This window comes from Lepus europaeus, chromosome 18 (genome assembly GCF_033115175.1).
Source record: "Lepus europaeus isolate LE1 chromosome 18, mLepTim1.pri, whole genome shotgun sequence".
Lineage (NCBI taxonomy): Eukaryota > Metazoa > Chordata > Mammalia > Lagomorpha > Leporidae > Lepus > Lepus europaeus.
Genome location: NC_084844.1, coordinates 1,195,211 through 1,214,091, shown reverse-complemented (window position 1 = coordinate 1,214,091; position 18,881 = coordinate 1,195,211). Strand labels below are relative to the sequence as shown.

Below are 18,881 nucleotides of genomic sequence, written 5' to 3'. Positions count from 1 at the left end.
ATGGCTGCAGCAGCCAGGGCTGGGCCAGGCCGGAGCCAGGATCCTGGGACTCCATCCGGGTCTCCCACGTGGGTGCAGGGGACAAGGACCCGGGCCATCTTCCACTGCCTTCCCAGGACATAGCAGATTGGAAGTAGAGCAGCTGGGACTCGAACTGGCGCCCATATGGGATGCCGGCGCTGTAGGCGGAGGCTTAGCCCACTGTGCCATGGTGCCAGCCCAGCAACTTTTATCTTAAAAGGCCTCTAGCGAGCAACACATGCCTACAGTGAGGGGAAGGGTTCCTTGGGCCGATCGGCAAGTGCACAGGTCAGGGAGCCAAACCTGCGGAGTGTGGTGACATCCAGCGCGTGGCCCCACTGCCCTGGACCTGGCCCCCACCAATTTCCTGCACAGTCTCTGGGAGCCAGGAGCTCCATCCTGGTCTCGTGTGGGTGCAGGGGCCGAAGCACTTGGGCCGTCTTCCGCTGCTTTCCCAGGCCATGACAGGGAGCTGGAAGGGAAGTGGAGCAGCCGGGACCTGAACCTGTGCCCCCATGGCGCTGCCCCTGCTTTGCCCGCCCCTCCCCAGACGTCTGAAGTCTTTTACGCAGAGGTCCTTTGGTTTCTAACCTTCCCACCCCAGGCTGGGCAGAGTTGGCAGCCAGACCCACCTCCCCACTCCAGCTGGGGCTGTGCACCCCCAGGCACCCACCCCACCCTCATGCCTCGGCCTGTGCACCCTCGTGCTGCGGGCGTGGGAGCTGTCACAGTGCGGGGGCGCCACAGCCACCAGCCTGGGGTATGTGACTGCCCCCCCCCCAGCACTGAGCTGCCCTCATCCTGGTCGCTGCACCTGTGAGCCCATGACCAAGTCTCTTTTTTCAAGATTTATGCATTTATTCAAAAGAGATTCAGAGAGAGGCCTTCATCCGCTGGTTCACTCCCAGGCAGCCGCAGCGGCCAGTGCTGGGCTAGCCCTTCACTGGGAGCTTCCTCCCGGTTTCCTCGAGGTGCAGGGTCCAAGCACCGGGGCCCTCCCCTGCGGCTGTCCTAGGCCATGAGCAGGGAGCTGGACCGGAAGCGGCGCAGCCCCGACGAGCACTGGTGCCCCTGTGGGACGCTGACGCTGCAGGATTTACCGACCGCACCACAGTGCCGGCGGCCATGGGGCCCCTCTGCGTGCCCTCATCACTGCTGTGAGGTTTCGGGAAGCCGCGCCCTGCTCCCTTGTGGACACTGGGGCAGGTTTCAGCAGTGGCTGGGCTGCCACCTGACACCTCGCCTGGGTGAGTCCCGGCTGTGCCAATGCCGCTGCTGGGAGACAGCACACGGCAGCTCCAGGACTGGGGTCTCTGCCGCCTGACCGGGAGTTCCTGGCTGCAGACTGGCTCCCGGCTGGCCCAGCTGCGGCTACTGCAGGCATTTGGGAAGTGAACCCGTGGGCAGACCCAGGGGCTCTGCCTTGCCAATCAACCAGATGGCAGTCCTGCTGCCCAGGGGGACAGGAGCTCCCAGCCCCAAATGGGGGCACCTGGAAAGTCAAACTCCAGGCTCTGCTCCCATACCCAGGCCACACCCTCAGCCCACACTGCGCCAAGCCCTCCCGGGGCTCCCTGTCCTCACCCTGAGCAGGGGGCGTAGGGGCCTGGCACCCACTGGGCCCCTGCCGAGCCCGGGGTAGCTGTGGCTGTGCAGCACAGCACAGGGCCACATTTCTGCCCAGAAAAGGGACATTGGGCAGCCTCCTTAGTTGCCCGGCTCCTCCCGGGCCCAGCCCTCCACAGGGCACTGCTGCCCAGGGGGCCTTGGGGCCCTACCTGCAAGGTGGGCACCTGCCACCCCAGCCACCCAAGGCCAGGACCCCGCCCACCCCAACTCGGAGCCAGCCAGTGACTCAGCACTTTTATTTCTCCATACACGAGTGTCGCCGGGGCCTGATGTTCAACAGTAGAAAACCAGGATCTGTCATCTCTCAGAGAAGCCAGAGTTGTGTACAAAAACCTTACATAAATTAGAGGAGGAGTAAATTCACAGGCGTAAATGCAGACCGTTTCCAACTCCAGGCGGGTGCAGCCCGCGGCGCTCCGGCAGAAACCAGCTAGGAAAAGAACCGGGGTCCCCACGGCGGACCCCACCCCGCTGACGGCTCCAGCCACTCCCGCCCCGCCCCGCCGACCCCGCCGGGCGCGCACAGCCGCAGGCCAAGGGCTGGAGACCAAAGACGCGCACGGGGCACTGCACATGGAGGGGGCGGGCGCAAGGCCGGGGTCAGCGGCAGCCCTGCGCCCGGTGCTGACGGCGGGGCGATTCCAGTTTCGCGAGGCTAGCATGAGGTGTGTACATGTGCCAGGGCAAACAACTTCCGGTCAGCTCAGGCGGCAGGCGCGGCGGCCCGCAGTCCGTCTAGAAGCACTTGCGGTGCACGATGGAGGGGCCCGACTCGTCGTACTCCTGCTTGCTGATCCACATCTGCTGGAACGTGGACAGCGAGGCCAGGATGGAGCCGCCGATCCACACCGAGTACTTGCGCTCCGGGGGGGCGATGATCTGCGAGGGGAGACGCTTGGTCAGCCCGGCCCGGGGCGAGGCGCCCGCCGCCCCGCCCCCAGCCAGGCCCCGCCCCCGCCCCGCCCACCTTGATCTTCATGGTGCTGGGCGCCAGCGCCGTGATCTCCTTCTGCATGCGGTCGGCGATGCCGGGGTACATGGTGGTGCCGCCCGACAGCACCGTGTTGGCGTACAGGTCCTTGCGGATGTCCACGTCGCACTTCATGATCGAGTTGAAGGTGGTCTCGTGGATGCCGCACGACTCCATGCCTGGACGGGGGGCGCGGGCTCAGCGCGGCCCAGGGCGCCCCTCCCGCCCCGCCCCCGGGCCCGCCCCCGCCCGCGCCCCCCACTCACCCAGGAAGGAGGGCTGGAACAGCGCCTCGGGGCAGCGGAAGCGCTCGTTGCCGATGGTGATGACCTGGCCGTCGGGCAGCTCGTAGCTCTTCTCCAGGGACGAGGAGGACGCGGCCGTGGCCATCTCCTGCTCGAAGTCCAGCGCCACGTAGCACAGCTTCTCCTTGATGTCGCGCACGATCTCGCGCTCGGCCGTGGTGGTGAAGCTGTAGCCGCGCTCCGTGAGGATCTTCATGAGGTAGTCGGTCAGGTCGCGGCCGGCCAGGTCCAGGCGCAGGATGGCGTGCGGCAGCGCGTAGCCCTCGTAGATGGGCACCGTGTGCGTGACGCCGTCGCCCGAGTCCATCACGATGCCCGTGGTGCGGCCCGACGCGTACAGCGACAGCACGGCCTGGATGGCCACGTACATGGCCGGCGTGTTGAAGGTCTCGAACATGATCTGCGGGCGACAGGCCGGCTCAGCGCGCGCCCCGCCGCGCCCGCCCCGCACGCCCCATGCCGCAGGCCACGCATGTGATGTGAGCGACAACAGCACACGGGCAGGCACGCAAACAGAAACCTGGAGCTCCCGGAGGGACCCGCGCGGAGAGGAACAGAGGCCTGGAAACATCAGAGAGACGCGCGCGGTCAGCGGCGCCGGCGGGCCGGGGCGGGGCGGGCGGCGGGCGGCGGCTCACCTGCGTCATCTTCTCGCGGTTGGCCTTGGGGTTCAGGGGGGCCTCGGTCAGCAGCACCGGGTGCTCCTCGGGCGCCACGCGCAGCTCGTTGTAGAAGGTGTGGTGCCAGATCTTCTCCATGTCGTCCCAGTTGGTCACGATGCCGTGCTCGATCGGGTACTTGAGCGTCAGGATGCCCCGCTTGCTCTGCGCCTCGTCGCCCACGTACGAGTCCTTCTGGCCCATGCCCACCATCACGCCCTGCGGGGACAGGCGTCAGCGGGGAGCCCCCCGGGACGGCCGCGGCCTCGCCCACGGTCTCGCCCGCGCGCCGCGCCCCCCGCCCGGGCGGGCCTCACCTGGTGCCGGGGGCGCCCGACGATGGAGGGGAACACGGCGCGGGGCGCGTCGTCCCCGGCGAAGCCGGCCTTGCACATGCCGGAGCCGTTGTCGATGACCAGCGCGGCGATCTCCTCTTCCATGGCGGTCTGCGCGCAAACGCCCGGCTCAGCGCGGCCCCCGCCCGGCCCGGCCCGAGCAACCGTCGGGACCCGGGGCCCCCCGCCCCGGCCCCGCGGGGGCCCCCGCCCGCGCCCCCTCCCCCGGCCGCCCTTTGTTCCCGGGCCGGGGCGCAGCCCTGCCGCAGCCCCGCGGCGTCCGGGCCCGGCCGCTTACCGGCGGCGGAGCAGGCGGCGGAGCGGCGAGGAAGCGCGGACGCGGGCCGGCGGCGGCGAGTGAGACCGAGCGCGGCCTCCCCCGCCGCTATTTAAGGGGGCGCGGGGCGCGCGCGCGGGCGGGGGCGCGCGCGGCCCCAGAACTTGTCCATATATGGCGATCTTTCCGAACGCCGGGCGCCCATTGGCCCGCGCCGCCGGGACACGTGGGGCCCCGGCCCGCCCCTCCCCCGCCCGCGCCGCCGCCAACCGCCCCGCCCGCGCCGCCCCCGCGCGCCCGGGCCTCCGCACGGGCCTGCGGCGGGCACGGCCAGGGCGCCCTCCGGGGGTCGCCGGCGGAGCCGCACAGTGCGCTGCCCGCCCCGGCCCCGCCCCGGGACTGCCGCGCGGCGGGGGAGGGCCCGGCTGCGCCCCGAAACTGCCAGGCCCCGGGCGGGTCGCGGCCCGCCCCGGTGAGTCCCGCCGCCCGCGCAGCTGCGGGGGCTTTGCTCCCCGGGTCGCCGGGGCCAGGCTGGGGGAGGGGCGGGCGGGGGTCGGGAGGAGCCGCCCCCCGCCCCCGGCCGTTAGCGGCGCCGGCCCCGGGCCCCCTGGTGCCCGGCCTTTGTTTCCTGCTAGGGACCTGTGGGTGCGCTGGGGAAACTGAGGCAGGAAGGTGTGCTCCCCACTCTGGCGGTCCTGGGGCGCGGGCGCAGAGCCCCTGCAGCCCCCTCCCCGCAGCGGTGGGCTCTGCGGGCCCCGGAAGCGCCCCTCCCCCAGGAGCCGTCTCCGGGCTGCACCTGCCGCCCCAGAGCCTGGCCACGCCCAGAGGGGACCCGGAACTCTGGTGTAGACGCTCGGGGTTGCTCGGGATGAAACCGAGGCGGCAGAGACTGGTCCCCGGGCACCTAGCGTGACCCCGGCGGGCGAGGGCGGGGGCGGGGGCGGGACTCGGCTGACGGTGCGGGGCGCCGGGACCCGCCCGTGGGGTGACCAGAGGGTGCGGGCTGCAGCGCCCCAGACGCCGAGGCCGTGGCGGAGGGGCCCAGCTGCCCCGCGTCTGTGGACCGAACCCCTGGGGTGCCGTCCACTTGGGGGTCCCCGAGGGAGGGGGCGAGGCGGGCGGCGCACGCCCCACGGCCGCCCCCTCGGACCCGCCTTTGTCTGAGCCGGGGCCGAGCCCCCGCCCCGGCCTCCACCTGCAGCCCGGGGGCGGGGCGGGGGTCAAGGTGCGGCCAGGTGCGCGGGCGCAGGGCGGCGCGCGGCCTTATTTGGCGATGTCTGCGGGCCGCGCGGCCTCGCCTTGAGTCACGGCCGAGGGGGCGGAAGTCGCGGCCGGGGGGCGCGCGGCGCGGCGCCTTATTTAGTCAAGGAGGCCGCCGATTGGTCCGCGGGGCGGGGAGGGGGAGCGGGCGGTGGGAGCGGGGGCCCCCCCGGGACGGCCCGGGGCCGCTGACGCACGGCGGCCCCCTCCCCCCCGGAGCTGCAGCGGGAAGAGGGCGTCGGCGGGGAGGGGGCCGCCCTGGGGGGCGTGGCCCGGCCTTGCGGGTTCCCCTAACTCCCCCCTGGTCGGCGCCGTCCGCGGCTCCCCAGCTCGCGCTGCACCGGTCTGCAGCCGCGGGCAGGGGCGAGCGAGGCGACCCAGGCCAGCCCGGCCCCTGCGGCCCCCCGCTCAGGGTCACCTCCGAACCCAGAACAGCCCCATCCCGCCCCCACCTGTCTCCCTGGCCTCCGCTGCTCACCCCGGGCGGGGGGGGGGGCGCACCTCTGCAGCCCGGGTGGGGCCTGGCCCCCCAGGTAGGACGTGGCGCACTGACCGCTGCCGTCCGCCATCTTTCTGTACATCCAAGGCCATCCCGTGATGAGGAAGCCAACTTGGCTGCTCCCGCGCTGTCCCCTTGGTAAAACTGTCCAGGGTCCGGACAGCGTCCACGGGGGCCAGCCCGCCCCGTGGGCAGGGGCTGACAGCTGGAGCTCCGCTCCGTCTGTCTCCGTCTGTACAGGTGGAGGGGTCTCCCGGGGCCCAGCCCCCCCATGAAGGGGGTGCCCCTGTCGGGCTGTGGGCCCCCATGAAGGGGGTGCCCCTGTCGGGCTGTGGGCTCCCATGAAGGGGGTGCCCCTGTCGGGCTGTGGGCCCCCATGAAGGGGGTGCCCCTGTCGGGCTGTGGGCCCCCATGAAGGGGGTGCCCCTGTCGGGCTGTGGGCCCCCATGAAGGGGGTGTCCTGTCGGGCTGTGGGCTCCCATGAAGGGGGTGCCCCTGTCGGGCTGTGGGCTCCCATGAAGGGGGTGCCCCTGTCGGGCTGTGGGCTCCCATGAAGGGGGTGTCCTGTCGGGCTGTGGGCTCCCATGAAGGGGGTGCCCCTGTCGGGCTGTGGGCTCCCATGAAGGGGGTGTCCTGTCGGGCTGTGGGCTCCCCACGGGTCACCCCGTTCCCTGCCCTGGGGAGGCCCAGGTTCAGCTGCCACAAGTGTGGAAACAGGCGAGCTCCGGGCGGGGTGCCGAGCCAGGGGCCAGGGCCCAGCCTCGGAAGTGGGGGGGGCAGCTCCTCACACAGGCTTTGGGGGTTGGGTGCATGGAGACGCCCAGGCCTACTCCTGATGCTCCATGGCTTGGGGGGACAGAATTCCCACTGGAGCGGGGCCCGGGCCCCTGCGTGTCCTGTCTCAGGGCTTGGGCAGGGGCCCTCCTGCAGGCGGCCAGCAGTGGCCCCCGAGCTCCCCCCCCCCCCCGCCGTTCACCTTCCCTGATGGGGAGCAGTCTGGGGGACTGGCGTCCTGCCACGGCTCTTCACCCTGGGCCGCGGAGCGTGGCTACTCTGCTGGTGGCCTGGGGAGATGGCGAAGATGGCTCGGGGGACCTGGGCTCCTGTGCCCCGTGGGGAGACCAGGATGAGCTCCTGGCTCCTGGCTCCCCGGCCCAGCCCTGGCGGTTGTGGCCATTTGGGAAGTGAACCAGCAGATGGAAGACCCCTGTCTCTCGCTCTTTCAAATAAACCTTACAAAAAAAAAGCCCACTCTGCCTCTGCGTGCCAGGCCTGGTGCTGGAGCGGCAGCTGGCTGCGGCGGCAGCTTCCACAGGCACCCCCAGGCCCAGCTGGGTCCCCAGCTCGGGCGGCCCCAGGGCCACCCCGGCCTGCACAGTCCAGGCCTGACCTCTGCTCCCTGCCCAACCCCATCCCCGTTTCACAAACCGATCCTGGCCACCACCTGGGGCCTCGGGCTGGACCCTGAGCCCGTGGCTGTCCGGGCCTCACTGCCAGCCCCTTCCTTGGAAGCCCTCTGCCCGCACAGCGCCCAGCCCGTCTGTCCTCTGCCCTTGACGTCCCCGCAGAGCCCAGACCAGCCCTCGGATGCCGGCGAGGCGTCCCCAACCTACACCCCAGCCACTCCGCGCGTGAAGCCTGTGACCGCGTGCCTGGCGCAGCGCCTCCTTGTGGTCAGCAGACCCCAACACAGGCGAGTGGACCGAGTGGCAGAAAGAGCCAGGGGAGAGACCCCCGCCCTGACTGCCACAGGCGAGGGGCGTGGCTCCAGGGCCCAGCGTGGCCCAGGGTCCCTCCGCCCCCTGAGCTGGTTGGGATTCTCCCGCTGTCTCCTCCCGCCGGGCGACGGGGGACAGAGGTCGGGGAGGAAGGGCAGGGCCCACGGCGAAGGCGCCTGGCACGGCCAGCCTGGGACGCAGCAAAGCTGGGCTAGGTCAGGTGTCCCCAGTCCAGGGACGGAGGGACCCGGGAGGAGGCGGCGCCCTGGGTGCCCTGTCCTCCGGGCCACAGGTGGCCTGCGCAGAGGGGAGGGGGCGCAACTGGACGCCCCCTGCGCCCTCACCCACCCTGCTTCGCCCCGGAGTCCCCGCAGCTCGGACCTGCTCCGGCTTTGCCCTGAGCCCTTTGGGCTCCGCGCTGGTGTCTCCCGGAGACGCGGGTTCCCCCGCTGGGAAACCACAGGGGCCGGGGGCTCCCCAACCCCCGGGGGAGGCCGCCGCGGTCCAGAACCAGCAGGAAGCCTGGCGCCGGGAGGTGGCGCCCCTGGCGAGGGCCGTGCGGAGAGCCCCGGAGCCACTGCCGCTGCCATTCCCAGGTGGGCCGCCAGGCGGGTCCTGCGCCACGGGGGACCCTCGGGGCCAGGGCGGAGCCGGGCACTCCCGGCCGCTGAGTCACCGCCACCCTCCGGAGCGCCGGCGGAGCGGGGCAGGGCTGCGGGAGGAGTAGCCGGTGACCTCAGCGCTGACGCACGGGGACGGTGGGATCCGGCTCAGCCCGCACCCACGGCAGGGGAGCCAGGGCGTGAGGACCCCGGTGGGAGGGCGGCGCTGCACCTGCGGCGCGTGGGGGGACGGTGCGGGAGCCGGCCGCTGGCCTCGGGTGCAGCCGGGCTGTTTCAGCGGCTCGCAGGGCACCGGGGTGCCACCCTTGGCCGGCAGGGTGGTTCTGGGGCGCCAGGCCCGGCTGGCGGGGACCCCTGCGCTCGCGGGCGTGGTTCTCACTGTTCTTGGGAGTTGGGTTCCTCTTATCCTTCTGTTTCTCCCGTGTGCCCTCCAGGTAGCTTCTTTAGTGCTCTTCCCTTATCTCTCAAACCTTTAACTCCTGGGGCCTGTGTAGTTTCACACCCTGGCTTGGACACTGTGCTGCACCTGTCGTGTCTTTGTGCGTTTCCCAGCCATCTGGAGCTGGGTCCCGGCGCTGTTCCTGGTTCAGCGTGTTGTCCTATGAGGAAGGACCTTGCTGGCAGAACCGGGGCCGACACTGGTACCGCAGAGCTGGGAGCCACGTGGTTCCAGTCCTGGCTCCTGAGCTGGCTCCCTGCTCTGGGCACCTGACAGCTCGGCTGCAGCCTGGCCTCGCTCTGATTCGGGGAGTGAGCGGGCAGATGGGAGAGCTTCCTGCCATTCAGGTCAAATCAGTCGATTTTTTTTTAAGACATGGTGCGGCGGGCTCATGCTGTGGCGGGGGAGCAGGTAAAGTCGCCCCTGCAGCGCCGGCATCCCATATGGGCGCCGGTTCAAGTCCCAGCTGCTCCACTGCTGATCCAGCTCCCTGCTATGGCCTGGAAGAGCAGCAGAAGATGGCCCAAGTCCTTGGGCTCCTGCACCCACGTGGGAGACCTGGAGGAAGCTCCTGGCTCCTGGCTTCGGATCAGCCATCTGGAGAGTGAACCAGCACATGGAAGACCTCTCTCTCTCTCTCTCTCTCTCTCTCTCTCTCTCTCTCTCTCTCTTTCTCTGTCTCCTCCTCTCTCTCTGTAACTCTTTCAGATAAATAAAATAAATCTTAAAAAAAAAAAAAAAAGGATGGGGGCCAGGCATGGTGGGAGAGCTGGTGAGGGTGCCCCGGGATGCCAGCACCCCACATCAGAGCGCCAGTTCCAGTCCCGGCTGCTCCTCTTCTGATCCAGCTCCCCGCTGATGCACTGGGAAGAGCAGGTGATGGCTAAGTGCTTGGGCTTCTGCCACCCCCCTGGGAGGCCCGGACGGACTGTGGCTCCTGGCTTCAGCCTGGGCAGCCTGGCCTGCAGCCGTCTGGGGTGAACCAGGGAGTCGCCGATCTCCCTCTGCCTTTGAACTAAACAAATCTCCACAGAACCACGGTGGTTGGGAAGGGCAGTGACTGACAGCACTGCCCCCCTGCAGCCGTGGTGACCCCGTCAGGGCCCCCCCCACTGCTCTGATGCAGGGACATGGACCTGCGCTCTGCTCCCCAAGGCCCCTCCCTTGTCCTCTGAGCAGGGCGGAGCGGCCCTGTCCCCGTGGGAACCGCCTGGTTCCCGACAGTGACAGGTGCAGCTGGGGGCAGAGTCAGCCTATGACTGACATGGGGGGGGCAGGTGCACAGGGCTGCACCGGGGGCCACCTACACGCCGAGGGCCCGTGGCAGCTCACAGCGGCTCCAGTGTCCCCTGCTTGTGGCCGTGGCCGTGGCCAGGGGCCTCCTGTGTCACCGTGAGCCCCGTGCAGCCGGGCCGTAGCTGTTCTGGTGTTGGACGGCCCCATGATCCCCGGGCGCCTGGCTTGGCCGAAACCTCCTGAGCTCTGGGGGGACTTTGGGCCTTGCTGGGCCAGGGTTTCAGGCAGGGTCTGGAGGGTCCCAGAGGGGCCACGGGCCACGCGTCCGGGAGCCACCGTGTTCCGAGGGGCGTGGGGCCGGCCTGCAGGCCCACAGGGCCCCTCCCCATTCTCCACCTAACCCTGCCCCTGGCCGCGAGGAGCCCGTCACTCTACACCAGGCCCCCTCGCCATGTAAGTGGAACTGCCCGGAGTGGAGCCGGGGCCTGAATTAGTCATGAGGAACAAAGTGCCGCGCGCCGGCCCTGCGGGAGGCTGGGCAGTGCGGGGCAGCCGGGGCCCTGGACGGTGGGGTGGCCTTGCCTAGCTGAGGGCCCAGCGCCGGGGCAGAGGCTAAAGGGGACGGCGAGGCCTGGCAGGGCTGGCTCTGGTGGCGGGAGGCCCCAGCGAGGCCCCGGGGAGGCCTGGGCTTTCCTGTGTGTGTGCGCCGCGGGGCTGGGCGAGGCGTGGCCCTGGCTCCACTTCCCAGTTTCCAGGGCTCAGGGCCAGCGTGGGCCGGAGCACCCTGCACCTCCCCACACACGAAGGCCTGTGCCAGCTCACGCTACCGGCATTAGTGTTGCCCGGGCACCAGGCCGGGCCCACGTGCCGGTCACCATGGCAGTAGGCATCCTGCCGGCAGGCGCCCGTGCTGGGCTCTTGGCATTCAGGACTGGCGGTCTACACGTGGGTGGGGGCTGGGGTCCTTCCCTGCTGGCCCCTGGGGGAGGGCACCGCCAGGAGGAGAGGGCGCAGGGGAAGGGGGCCCTCCAGTGGCCACGGTGGGTCAGCACAGCGTCCCCGGGGGGTCTGGGGTCTCCAAGGCCTCACAGGACCGAGGCCCAGGCCCTGGGTGGGGGCGTCCACCTGCTGTGTCCCCCCGAAGTAGGGGCTGGGGCTCCAGACCCCACACAGCCCCCCCCAGCTGCATGTGGCCATCGATTATCCGTGGAAGCTCCCTTTTTTGTATTCTTGAAAGGTAGAGAGGGGGCCACACGGAGAGCTCCTGTCTGCTGGTTCACTCCCCAGACGGCCACAACAGGAGCCAGGAGCCAGGAGCTCCATCCTGGCCTCACACGGGTGCAGGGCCCAAGCACTCGGGCCGTCTCCTGCCGCTTTCCCAGGCCATAGCAGGGAGCTGGATCGGAAGAGGAGCAGCCAGGACCAGAACCAGGGCTCCAATACAGGTGTGGGCAGCCCAGGCAGGGGCTTAGCCCACTGGGCCTCCACACCGGCCCCTCAGGTCCGATGGGCTACATTGGGTGCCAGGGGCCTGGTCCTGCGGTCACACGGGGCAGGTCAGCGGGAGTGACGGCCCCTCCGGATGCCTCAAGTGCGGCAGTGAAGTGGCAGGGCCACTCCCTGTCCCCTGAGGACGCGGCAGAGGGGCGAGGGCCCAGGCCCACCCGGGGCTCATCTGTAGAGAGGCTCCCCGGGGCAGGGCACGACCTCATCCACAGCGCTGGGCAGCCAGGAGGTTTGGGGCCGGGATCGAGGCTGGCTGGGCAGGTGACCATGGCAGCCTCCGCCCTTCACGCATGCACACACATGTGAACACACATGTGAACACACGTGCACTCAACACACATGTCCAGGCCTGCATCTGTGCACGAGGGTCAACTGTCTCGCAGGAACCAGACCTCCCCAGTCACAGGCACCTATTAAGCACCTACTGTGTGCCGGAAACCTTGCTATGGATCCAGGTGGGAAACCACCCAGCAGGCAGGCGGGCAAGGGCCTTGGTCCTGAGGGGGAGGCTGGGAGAGGGGCCTGGGGCTCCCCTTCCTCCCCTGCCCGGGCCGGGTGGACCCCTTGGTTCACACACCCGGGGCCAGCCCAGCAGCCCCGTGCCCTGCCACTTCTGGCTCTGCCACGGAGAGGCTGCCCAGAGCCAGGCCCACTTAGTACCTGGCGGCCAGGCCGGCTCCCGACACACCTGTGTGGCTGTGCCAGCGCCAGTCATGCTGATGAGGCCTCTGGGTAATCGGGCGGGGGGGGGGCAGCCTGGCCCTGGCCCGGAGCAAGGCTGGAGGAGCTGGGCCGGTGTCCTTACCTTAGGGGAGTGGTGGGCACAGCTGCCCCTCGGGCGCCGCCCACCTCACAGACCAAACCTGGGAAGCAATGGTGACGGGCGAAGCTATCACGGTGCCGAGCCGCCAGGAGCAGGCTCTGAGGTCTGACCGGGCACCGCCCTGGGGGCCGCGTGGTCCGGGCACCGCCCTGGGGGCCGCGTGGTCCGGGCACCTCCCTGGGAGCCATGTGCTGGGTCATCAGGCACAACCCAGGCCCCCAGGTGGCAGCTGGCACGAGGCTCAGCTGTGACAGTAGGAGCTCCATCAGCGTGTGTGCATCACAGAGGAGGAGGTGGGGCTGCTCGGCAGTGACGGGGGCTGTGCGCGGCCGCGGGAGGGATCGGCACCCGCTCTGGACCCCAGCGTGGCACCGGGTCCTTCCGACTCCTCTCCAGGGGTGGGTGAGCCCGTCATGCTCACTGCCTGGAGCCAGGGCTCCCAAGCCCGGGCTCGAGGCCCAGGGGCCCAAGAGCACAGGGGAGCTCTGGAGGCTGTGGCTGGACATGGCCTGTGGCCCGCTGCCCCCTGTCCCCGGGGAGGCCGGAGGGTCACATGCTGTCATCAGCAAGGGGACACCGAGTCTGGCCCCGGCCCAGGACGGGCGGCTCTGGTTTCACTACCTGGCTCCCGGCCCCCGAGGCAGGTGCAGGAGATAGACACGGAGGGTGCAGCCCAGCAGGGTCCCCGGGGGCCCCCGGGCTCGGGGGAGGGGTGCAGCCGGTGGCCCAGGAGGGGAGAGATGCGGGGTCAGATGTGACCAGTCCCCAGCCCCTCCCAGCTGCTGGCCTCATCCTCGGGCCACCCCAGGAGCTGGAGGTAGACTTTGTCCCCTGGCTGGAGATGAGTGGCAGCTCCGGGGTCCCCAGAGGCCCTGTGAGCTGGGCTGAGCTCGGCTCCAGGATGCTCAGAGCACACAGGCTGTGAGCTTGGAGCCCCTGGCCCTGGAGTCCACAGCAGGGACCAGCACGTGCCCTCCCTGCCCCGCCCCCGGCACCCACGTACCCGCTGAGCTCCCGAGACCAAGGTCTCTGTGCACAGGACCGTGCGGCCGGGACACCCGCTCCCCTCCTGCCCCTGCCCTGCCCAGGCCCGGGACCACGCGTGACGTGGGCTGCAGGCCCTGGAGCGGGGCCTCCGTGCTCCCGGCAGCAGGAATCAGAGAAGCAGTAACCGGATCCCGCCGAGGGTCTGGTGGCCGCCGGGGTGAGGGCTGCGATCGGGTTGCGCGCACTGCGAGTTTTCCACTGAACGGCATTTTCTCCCTCGGGAAGAGCCGGGCTGGACTGGGCGTCCCGAGGCGGTGGCAGCCGGGAGCGGAGCCTGGAGGAGTGCGGCTCACGCGGTAGGGTCCGGGGCCCGGGCCACGGGCAGCGAGGACCGGGAGAGGCCGGCCCCCGGGCTGGAATCCAAGCCTGGGGTGGGTGGGGGTGGGTAACGAAAGGCGGCCGCTCCTAAGCCGCCTGTCTCTGATCCGCCCTCCCCGCCCGGCCCCCCGCTGCCCGTGGCCATGTAAGAGCCGCCCGGGCCGTGGCCGCTGATCGGAGGCGGAGTCCAGGCAGGCAGTGGGTCCATGCCGCCAGCCGGGCCCAGGGCGCCGAACCAGACCCCACGGGGGCCGTGAGCACTCACAGGAGAAGCTGGGCCGGCCCAAAGATGCCAACCAACGGGCTGCACCAGGTGCTGAAGATCCAGTTCGGCCTGGTCAATGACAGCGACCGCTACCTGACCGCCGAGAGCTTTGGCTTCAAGGTGAACGCCTCGGCGCCCAGCCTCAAGCGGAAGCAGGTGTGGCTGCTGGAGCCGGACCCGGGCCAGGGAGCGGCTGTGCTGCTGCGCAGCGGCCACCTGGGCCGCTACCTGTCGGCAGGCGAGGACGGCCGCGTGGCCTGCGAGGCGGAGCGGCCGGGCCGGGACTGCCGCTTCCTGGTCCTGCCGCAGCCAGACGGGCGCTGGGCACTGCAGTCCGAGCCGCATGGCCGCTTCTTCGGGGGCACGGAGGACCAGCTGTCCTGCTTCGCCACGGCCATCTCCCCGGCCGAGCTGTGGACGGTGCACCTGGCCATCCACCCGCAGGCGCACCTGCTGAGCGTGAGCCGGCGGCGCTACGTGCACCTGTGCCCGCAGGACGACGAGATGGCGGCCGACGGCGACATGCCCTGGGGCGTGGACGCGCTGCTCACCCTGATCTTCCGCAGCGGCAGGTACTGCCTCCGGTCCTGTGACAGCCGCTACCTGCGCAGCGACGGCCGGCTGGTGTGGGAGCCCGAGGCCCACGCCTGCTACACGCTCGAGTTCAAGGCCGGCAAGCTGGCCTTCAAGGACTGCGACGGCCGCTACCTGGCGCCTGTGGGGCCCGCGGGCACGCTCAAGGCCGGCCGCAGCTCCCGGCCGGGCAAGGACGAGCTCTTCGACCTGGAGGAGAGCCCCCCACAGGTGGTGCTGCTGGCCGCCAACCGCCGCTACGTCTCCGTGCGCCAAGGTGGGCCTGCGTGGGCGCCAGGCCAGGGGCGCCAGCAGCCCGGCAGCCGCTGAGCCTGCGGTGCAAGAGGGGCGGGCCTCGGGGGTGCGTGGCGCTGGCTCCCACCTCTACTTCCTGGAGGAGGGGGCCGGGGCAGGGCAGGGACCTGGACGGGTGGGCTCAGGGCAGCCCTGCCAGGTGCCTGGGCAGGCGGCTCCCTCACGTGGCGGCAGGAAGTGGGGTGGTTTGTGGTCACTGTCAGTGTGTGTGGCCTGGCTCTAGCCGTCTCCTGGTAACTGACCACCTGCCTTGTGGGACCTCAGCCGCTGCGGGCCGGGGGTCACAGGGGGCTGTGGCTGAGTAAGGCGCTGCCTGGCCAGCAGCCACGAGCCACACACAGCGGAGTGGCCTGGCGACCCGGGCGTGGGGGGGCCTGGGTGTGGGAGGGCCCCTCCCGGCCAGCAGCAGCCAGGCGACGGGGAGCTCACCCAGCTCCCGGCCCAGTGAGCCCTTGGCCCCACGACGACATCCTACAGGGGCCCGGGCACAGCCGCTCAGGTCCAGGCAGTGGAGGGCCCACCGTGAGCACCGAGCCGGGAGCCCAGCCAGGCTCAGGTGGCTCCGTGCAGTGCAGCCCCGGGAATCCGAGGCACCTCGGCGGTGCTGGTCCTGGTGCGTGGCCGGGGGCTGGGCTGCCGTGGCGAACACCGCCAAGGTCCCTCCTCCCCACATGGTGCCAGGTGCAGCCACCTGACCCCACGTAGTGGCCTGGGCTGAGGCTCCCTGGGACAATGACAGAGCTGCCCGCGGGGCAGCGGCGTGGGGAGGCATCCTCTGTGGGAGTCAGAGCAGCGAGTGCCGGCCCACGAGAGGCGCCCCGCAGGCCTCGGTGGTGGAAGTGATGTTTCAGTGGGACAGGTGAGTGGTGGTGATGAGGAGCTGGGGGCAGGGCTGGTGGTGGAGGTACAGGTGGGGGCCGTGGTGACAGAGGTACGGGACTGGAGGTACAGGCGGCGGGGTGGTGCAGCCATGGCTGCTCTGGACCCTCGTCAGTCTCCTGGCCACCCTGCCCCGGGGCGCTGGCCTCACTTGCCACGGCGGAGAGCATGGTGGGGAAGAGCACGGGCAGGGGCCCAGCCACAGCTGCACACCTGCCCGTCTGGGGGGTGGCAGCCGGCAGAGCATGCGCCGCCCCCAGCCCTGACAGCGTCTGTCGCCAGGGTGTCCTCAGCACCTGCTAGCCACCTCTGTCGGCCACAGGTGGTCCAGCACAGGGGTGCCCACAGGGAGGCCAGCTGCCTTGGTGGGGGGTGGGGCTCCAGCAGGCCACGCGGCAACACCAGAGGCCTCCGCTCCTCCCCACTGAACCTCTCCAGGCTGACGGCCCGGCTGCCACTGTGCCAGCTCGCGGTTGCAGACTGGATGGAGCCGAGACAGGAGCTCCTCTCGGGACTTCTCCCCCTTGGGCCGCCTTCCCCACCCGACCCCCGCGGCTCGACCAGCGGCCTCTGGGGCCCGCACCAGCCCTGGCACCCTCTGCTGTGAGCTCAGTCCCTAGAATCGGCCACAGAGGCGGCCCCTGCACGCGTCCTGCCTGGAGGAGGCCACAGGAGCAGCCTCGTCCTGGGACGGCTGCAGTGGCAGGGTGGCCCCAGCACTCCTGCGGGCTGGACACACGGTGGACCCCTCATGTCACTGCCTGCCGGCCACGCACAGGGGCGAGGCCTGGGCGCTGGCCCCAGGACTTCAGGGCTGCTCACCCAGCTGTCTGCTGATGGGTGTGGGGATCCGAGTAGGGGTCAGTGCCTGGTGCCCTCCTTCCCTGGGATAAGGCTGGCTAGGATCTGCCCACCTTGCCGCCCCTTCTCCCAGGTGGACACACCTAGAGCCTGAGTGGGTGGTTGCCATGGGAACAGGGGGAGTGGCTTGTGGAGGGACCCAAGGCCTCAGTTAATGGAAGAGGCTGGGGAGGCGCCGCAACTGCCTGGTGCCCCCCACTCTGAACAGATACACCTCCCGGCCGGCCGCCTCGTCCTCCCCTGGGGCTCCTGGGAGGAGCAGGTGTGAGCGGGGAGACTGCCTGGGGCCTGGGCGGGCCCTCGGCTCTGGTGGTGACCTGGGCCACTGCAGGTGGAAGGAGAGACCCCGCTGGGCCCACCCAGCTGCTTAGGGGTGTTATAAATAGAGGCGGCGTAGGAGCAGGAGCAAGGAGCTTAGCCCCCGATTAGCAGAGTGGGGGATTTGCTGGCACGGAAGGGTCTGGCCCGGGGGTGTGGGAAGAGCTGGGTCAAGGGTGCCCCAGGGCTGTGTGCAGGCCGCCAGGTATCCACACAGCCCTGGGGCAGGTGCCCAGGCCCCTCAAGCCCAGGGGGTTCTAGATGAGACCCTCTTCCTGCTGCCCACCTCCTGCCCCAGGAGAGGCCTGAGGGGCCTCCGCACCTCCTCCCTCCAGGGGTCAACGTCTCAGCCAATCAGGACGAAGAACTGGACCATGAGACCTTCCTGATGCAAATTGACCAGGAGACCAAGAAGTGCACCTTCTACGCCAGCACCGGGGGCTACTGGACCCTGGTCACCCACGGGGGCATCCAGGCCACCGCCACCCAAGTGTGAGCGCGCGCGTCCCCTCTGCTGGCCTGGGGGTGGTGCTGGGCGCGTGTGCGGGGCGGCTCTGAGCCGGGGCTGCCCGCAGGTCGGCCAGCACCATGTTCGAGGTGGAGTGGCGCGGCCGGCGCGTGGCGCTCCGAGCCAGCAATGGCCGCTACGTCTGCATGAAGAAGAACGGGCAGCTGGCGGCCACCAGCGACTTCGTGGGTGAGCGGCCCCGGGCTGCCCGCCCCCCGCCCCGCCCCCGGCCCCCCGGCCCCCCGGCCCCGCGCAGGCGCCCACAGCGCCCTCTCCCGCAGGCGAGGACGAGGAGTTCACGCTCAAGCTCATCAACCGGCCCCTCCTGGTGCTGCGCGGCCTGGACGGCTTCGTCTGCCACCGCCGCGGCTCCAGCCAGCTGGACACGAACCGCTCCGTCTACGACGTCTTCCACCTGAGCTTCAGCGACGGCGCCTACCACATCCGAGGTGCGCGCGGGGCCCGGGGCGCGCGGGGGCGCAGCGGGCCGGGGCCAGGGAGCCGCCAGCCCACGCCCGTCCCGTCTGGCCCCCAGGCCGCGGCGGCGGCTTCTGGAACACCGGCAGCCACGGCAGCGTGTGCGGCGACGGCGAGCACGCCGAGGACTTCCTCTTCGAGTTCCGCGAGCGCGGCCGCCTGGCCATCCGCGCCCGGAGCGGCAAGTACCTGCACGGCGGCGCCTCGGGGCTGCTGCGCGCCGACGCCGAGGCGCCGGCGGGGGCCGCGCTCTGGGAGTACTGAGGCCGCGCCCCGCGGTCAACCTGTCACGCAGCTCTCGTGGGCCCCCCCGGGACAGGGAGGCGCGGCGCGGAGGGTCTGGCCCACGCCCGCAGGTGCGAGGCGCAAGGCCGGCTGTCGCCCAGCGGCGCCATCCCCAGACGCCTGCCCTCTGCCGTCCACTCCGCGGCCCCACCAGCACCAGAGAGGCCCACCGTCTGACCGGCCACAGCCTCTGCCCTCACGTGGGGGCCGAGGGCCCCTCCCGCGAGGCCCTTCGTCCACTGTTCAGGTCAGCCGAGGCCAGTGAGCGAGTCCCTCTCAGGTCCGCGGACGAGGCGGGGCTGGGTTAACCCTCGGAGCTGCAGGTGACCTGGGCCTGGCGTTTCTTGGTGTGGGTGCCAAGGCCAGGACCCCAGCTTCCCAAGGGCACCTGGGGGCCCCAGCAGAGGTCAAGATGGCACCCAGGGGTCTCCGGCCAGTGCCCACTCCCCTGCAGCACCGGCACTCTCCAGCCCCCGCCAGCTGAGGGGACAGTGCGGCTCTCCCGCCCCCCTCCCCGGGATGGACAGTGGCCACGGGCGGCTGGGGCAGCCTGGGTGTCAGGTCTGACTGAGGCCCTGCAGGTGCAGCCCCCTGCTCGCTGGGCGATGGTCAGAGCTGGGGCTACCATGTGAGGAGCCCCTCCCCACAAACAGGGCCTTGGGCTTCAGAACTAGGGAGGAGTGTTGGGGGAAACTCCAAGGGCCTCAGGAGGGTGGGGGCCTGCTCAGAGACCCC

At 70.7% G+C, this 18,881-nt stretch overlaps 2 protein-coding genes across 2 annotated transcripts; one reads left to right on the top strand and one right to left on the bottom strand.

Annotated features, from left to right (window-relative positions):
- Nucleotides 1-1,872: 1,872 nt before the first annotated feature.
- On the bottom strand, nt 1,873-4,298 carry ACTG1 (actin gamma 1). Its single transcript, XM_062216708.1, has 6 exons — nt 4,218-4,298; nt 3,902-4,030; nt 3,564-3,803; nt 2,887-3,325; nt 2,618-2,799; nt 1,873-2,529 (listed from the first exon to the last, which is right to left on the bottom strand). The coding sequence occupies exons 2-6, from the start codon at nt 4,022-4,024 to the stop codon at nt 2,386-2,388; spliced, it is 1,128 nt and encodes a 375-aa protein (XP_062072692.1). The 5' UTR covers nt 4,025-4,030; nt 4,218-4,298; the 3' UTR covers nt 1,873-2,385.
- A 9,541-nt stretch (nt 4,299-13,839) lies between these two features.
- FSCN2 (fascin actin-bundling protein 2, retinal) lies at nt 13,840-18,125 on the top strand. Its single transcript, XM_062216249.1, has 5 exons — nt 13,840-14,780; nt 17,212-17,368; nt 17,452-17,573; nt 17,666-17,833; nt 17,920-18,125. Exons 1-5 carry the CDS (start codon nt 13,955-13,957, stop codon nt 18,123-18,125), a joined length of 1,479 nt encoding a protein of 492 aa, XP_062072233.1. The 5' UTR covers nt 13,840-13,954.
- The last annotated feature ends 756 nt before the right edge of the window (nt 18,126-18,881 follow it).

What these genes read in the sequence shown, in the direction of transcription:
- ACTG1 (XM_062216708.1), bottom strand. Translation starts at nt 4,024, where the DNA reads ATGGAAGAGGAGATCGCCGCGCTGGTCATCGACAACGGCTCCGGCATG. An exon ending in TCGGGCGCCCCCGGCACCAG is followed by an intron (nt 3,804 to 3,901) that starts GTGAGGCCCGCC and finishes CTGTCCCCGCAG; the next exon opens with GGCGTGATGGTGGGCATGGG. An exon ending in ACCGCGAGAAGATGACGCAG is followed by an intron (nt 3,326 to 3,563) that starts GTGAGCCGCCGC and finishes TGTCGCCCGCAG; the next exon opens with ATCATGTTCGAGACCTTCAA.
- FSCN2 (XM_062216249.1), top strand. Translation starts at nt 13,955, where the DNA reads ATGCCAACCAACGGGCTGCACCAGGTGCTGAAGATCCAGTTCGGCCTG. An exon ending in CTACGTCTCCGTGCGCCAAG is followed by an intron (nt 14,781 to 17,211) that starts GTGGGCCTGCGT and finishes TCCTCCCTCCAG; the next exon opens with GGGTCAACGTCTCAGCCAAT. An exon ending in CAGGCCACCGCCACCCAAGT is followed by an intron (nt 17,369 to 17,451) that starts GTGAGCGCGCGC and finishes GGCTGCCCGCAG; the next exon opens with GTCGGCCAGCACCATGTTCG.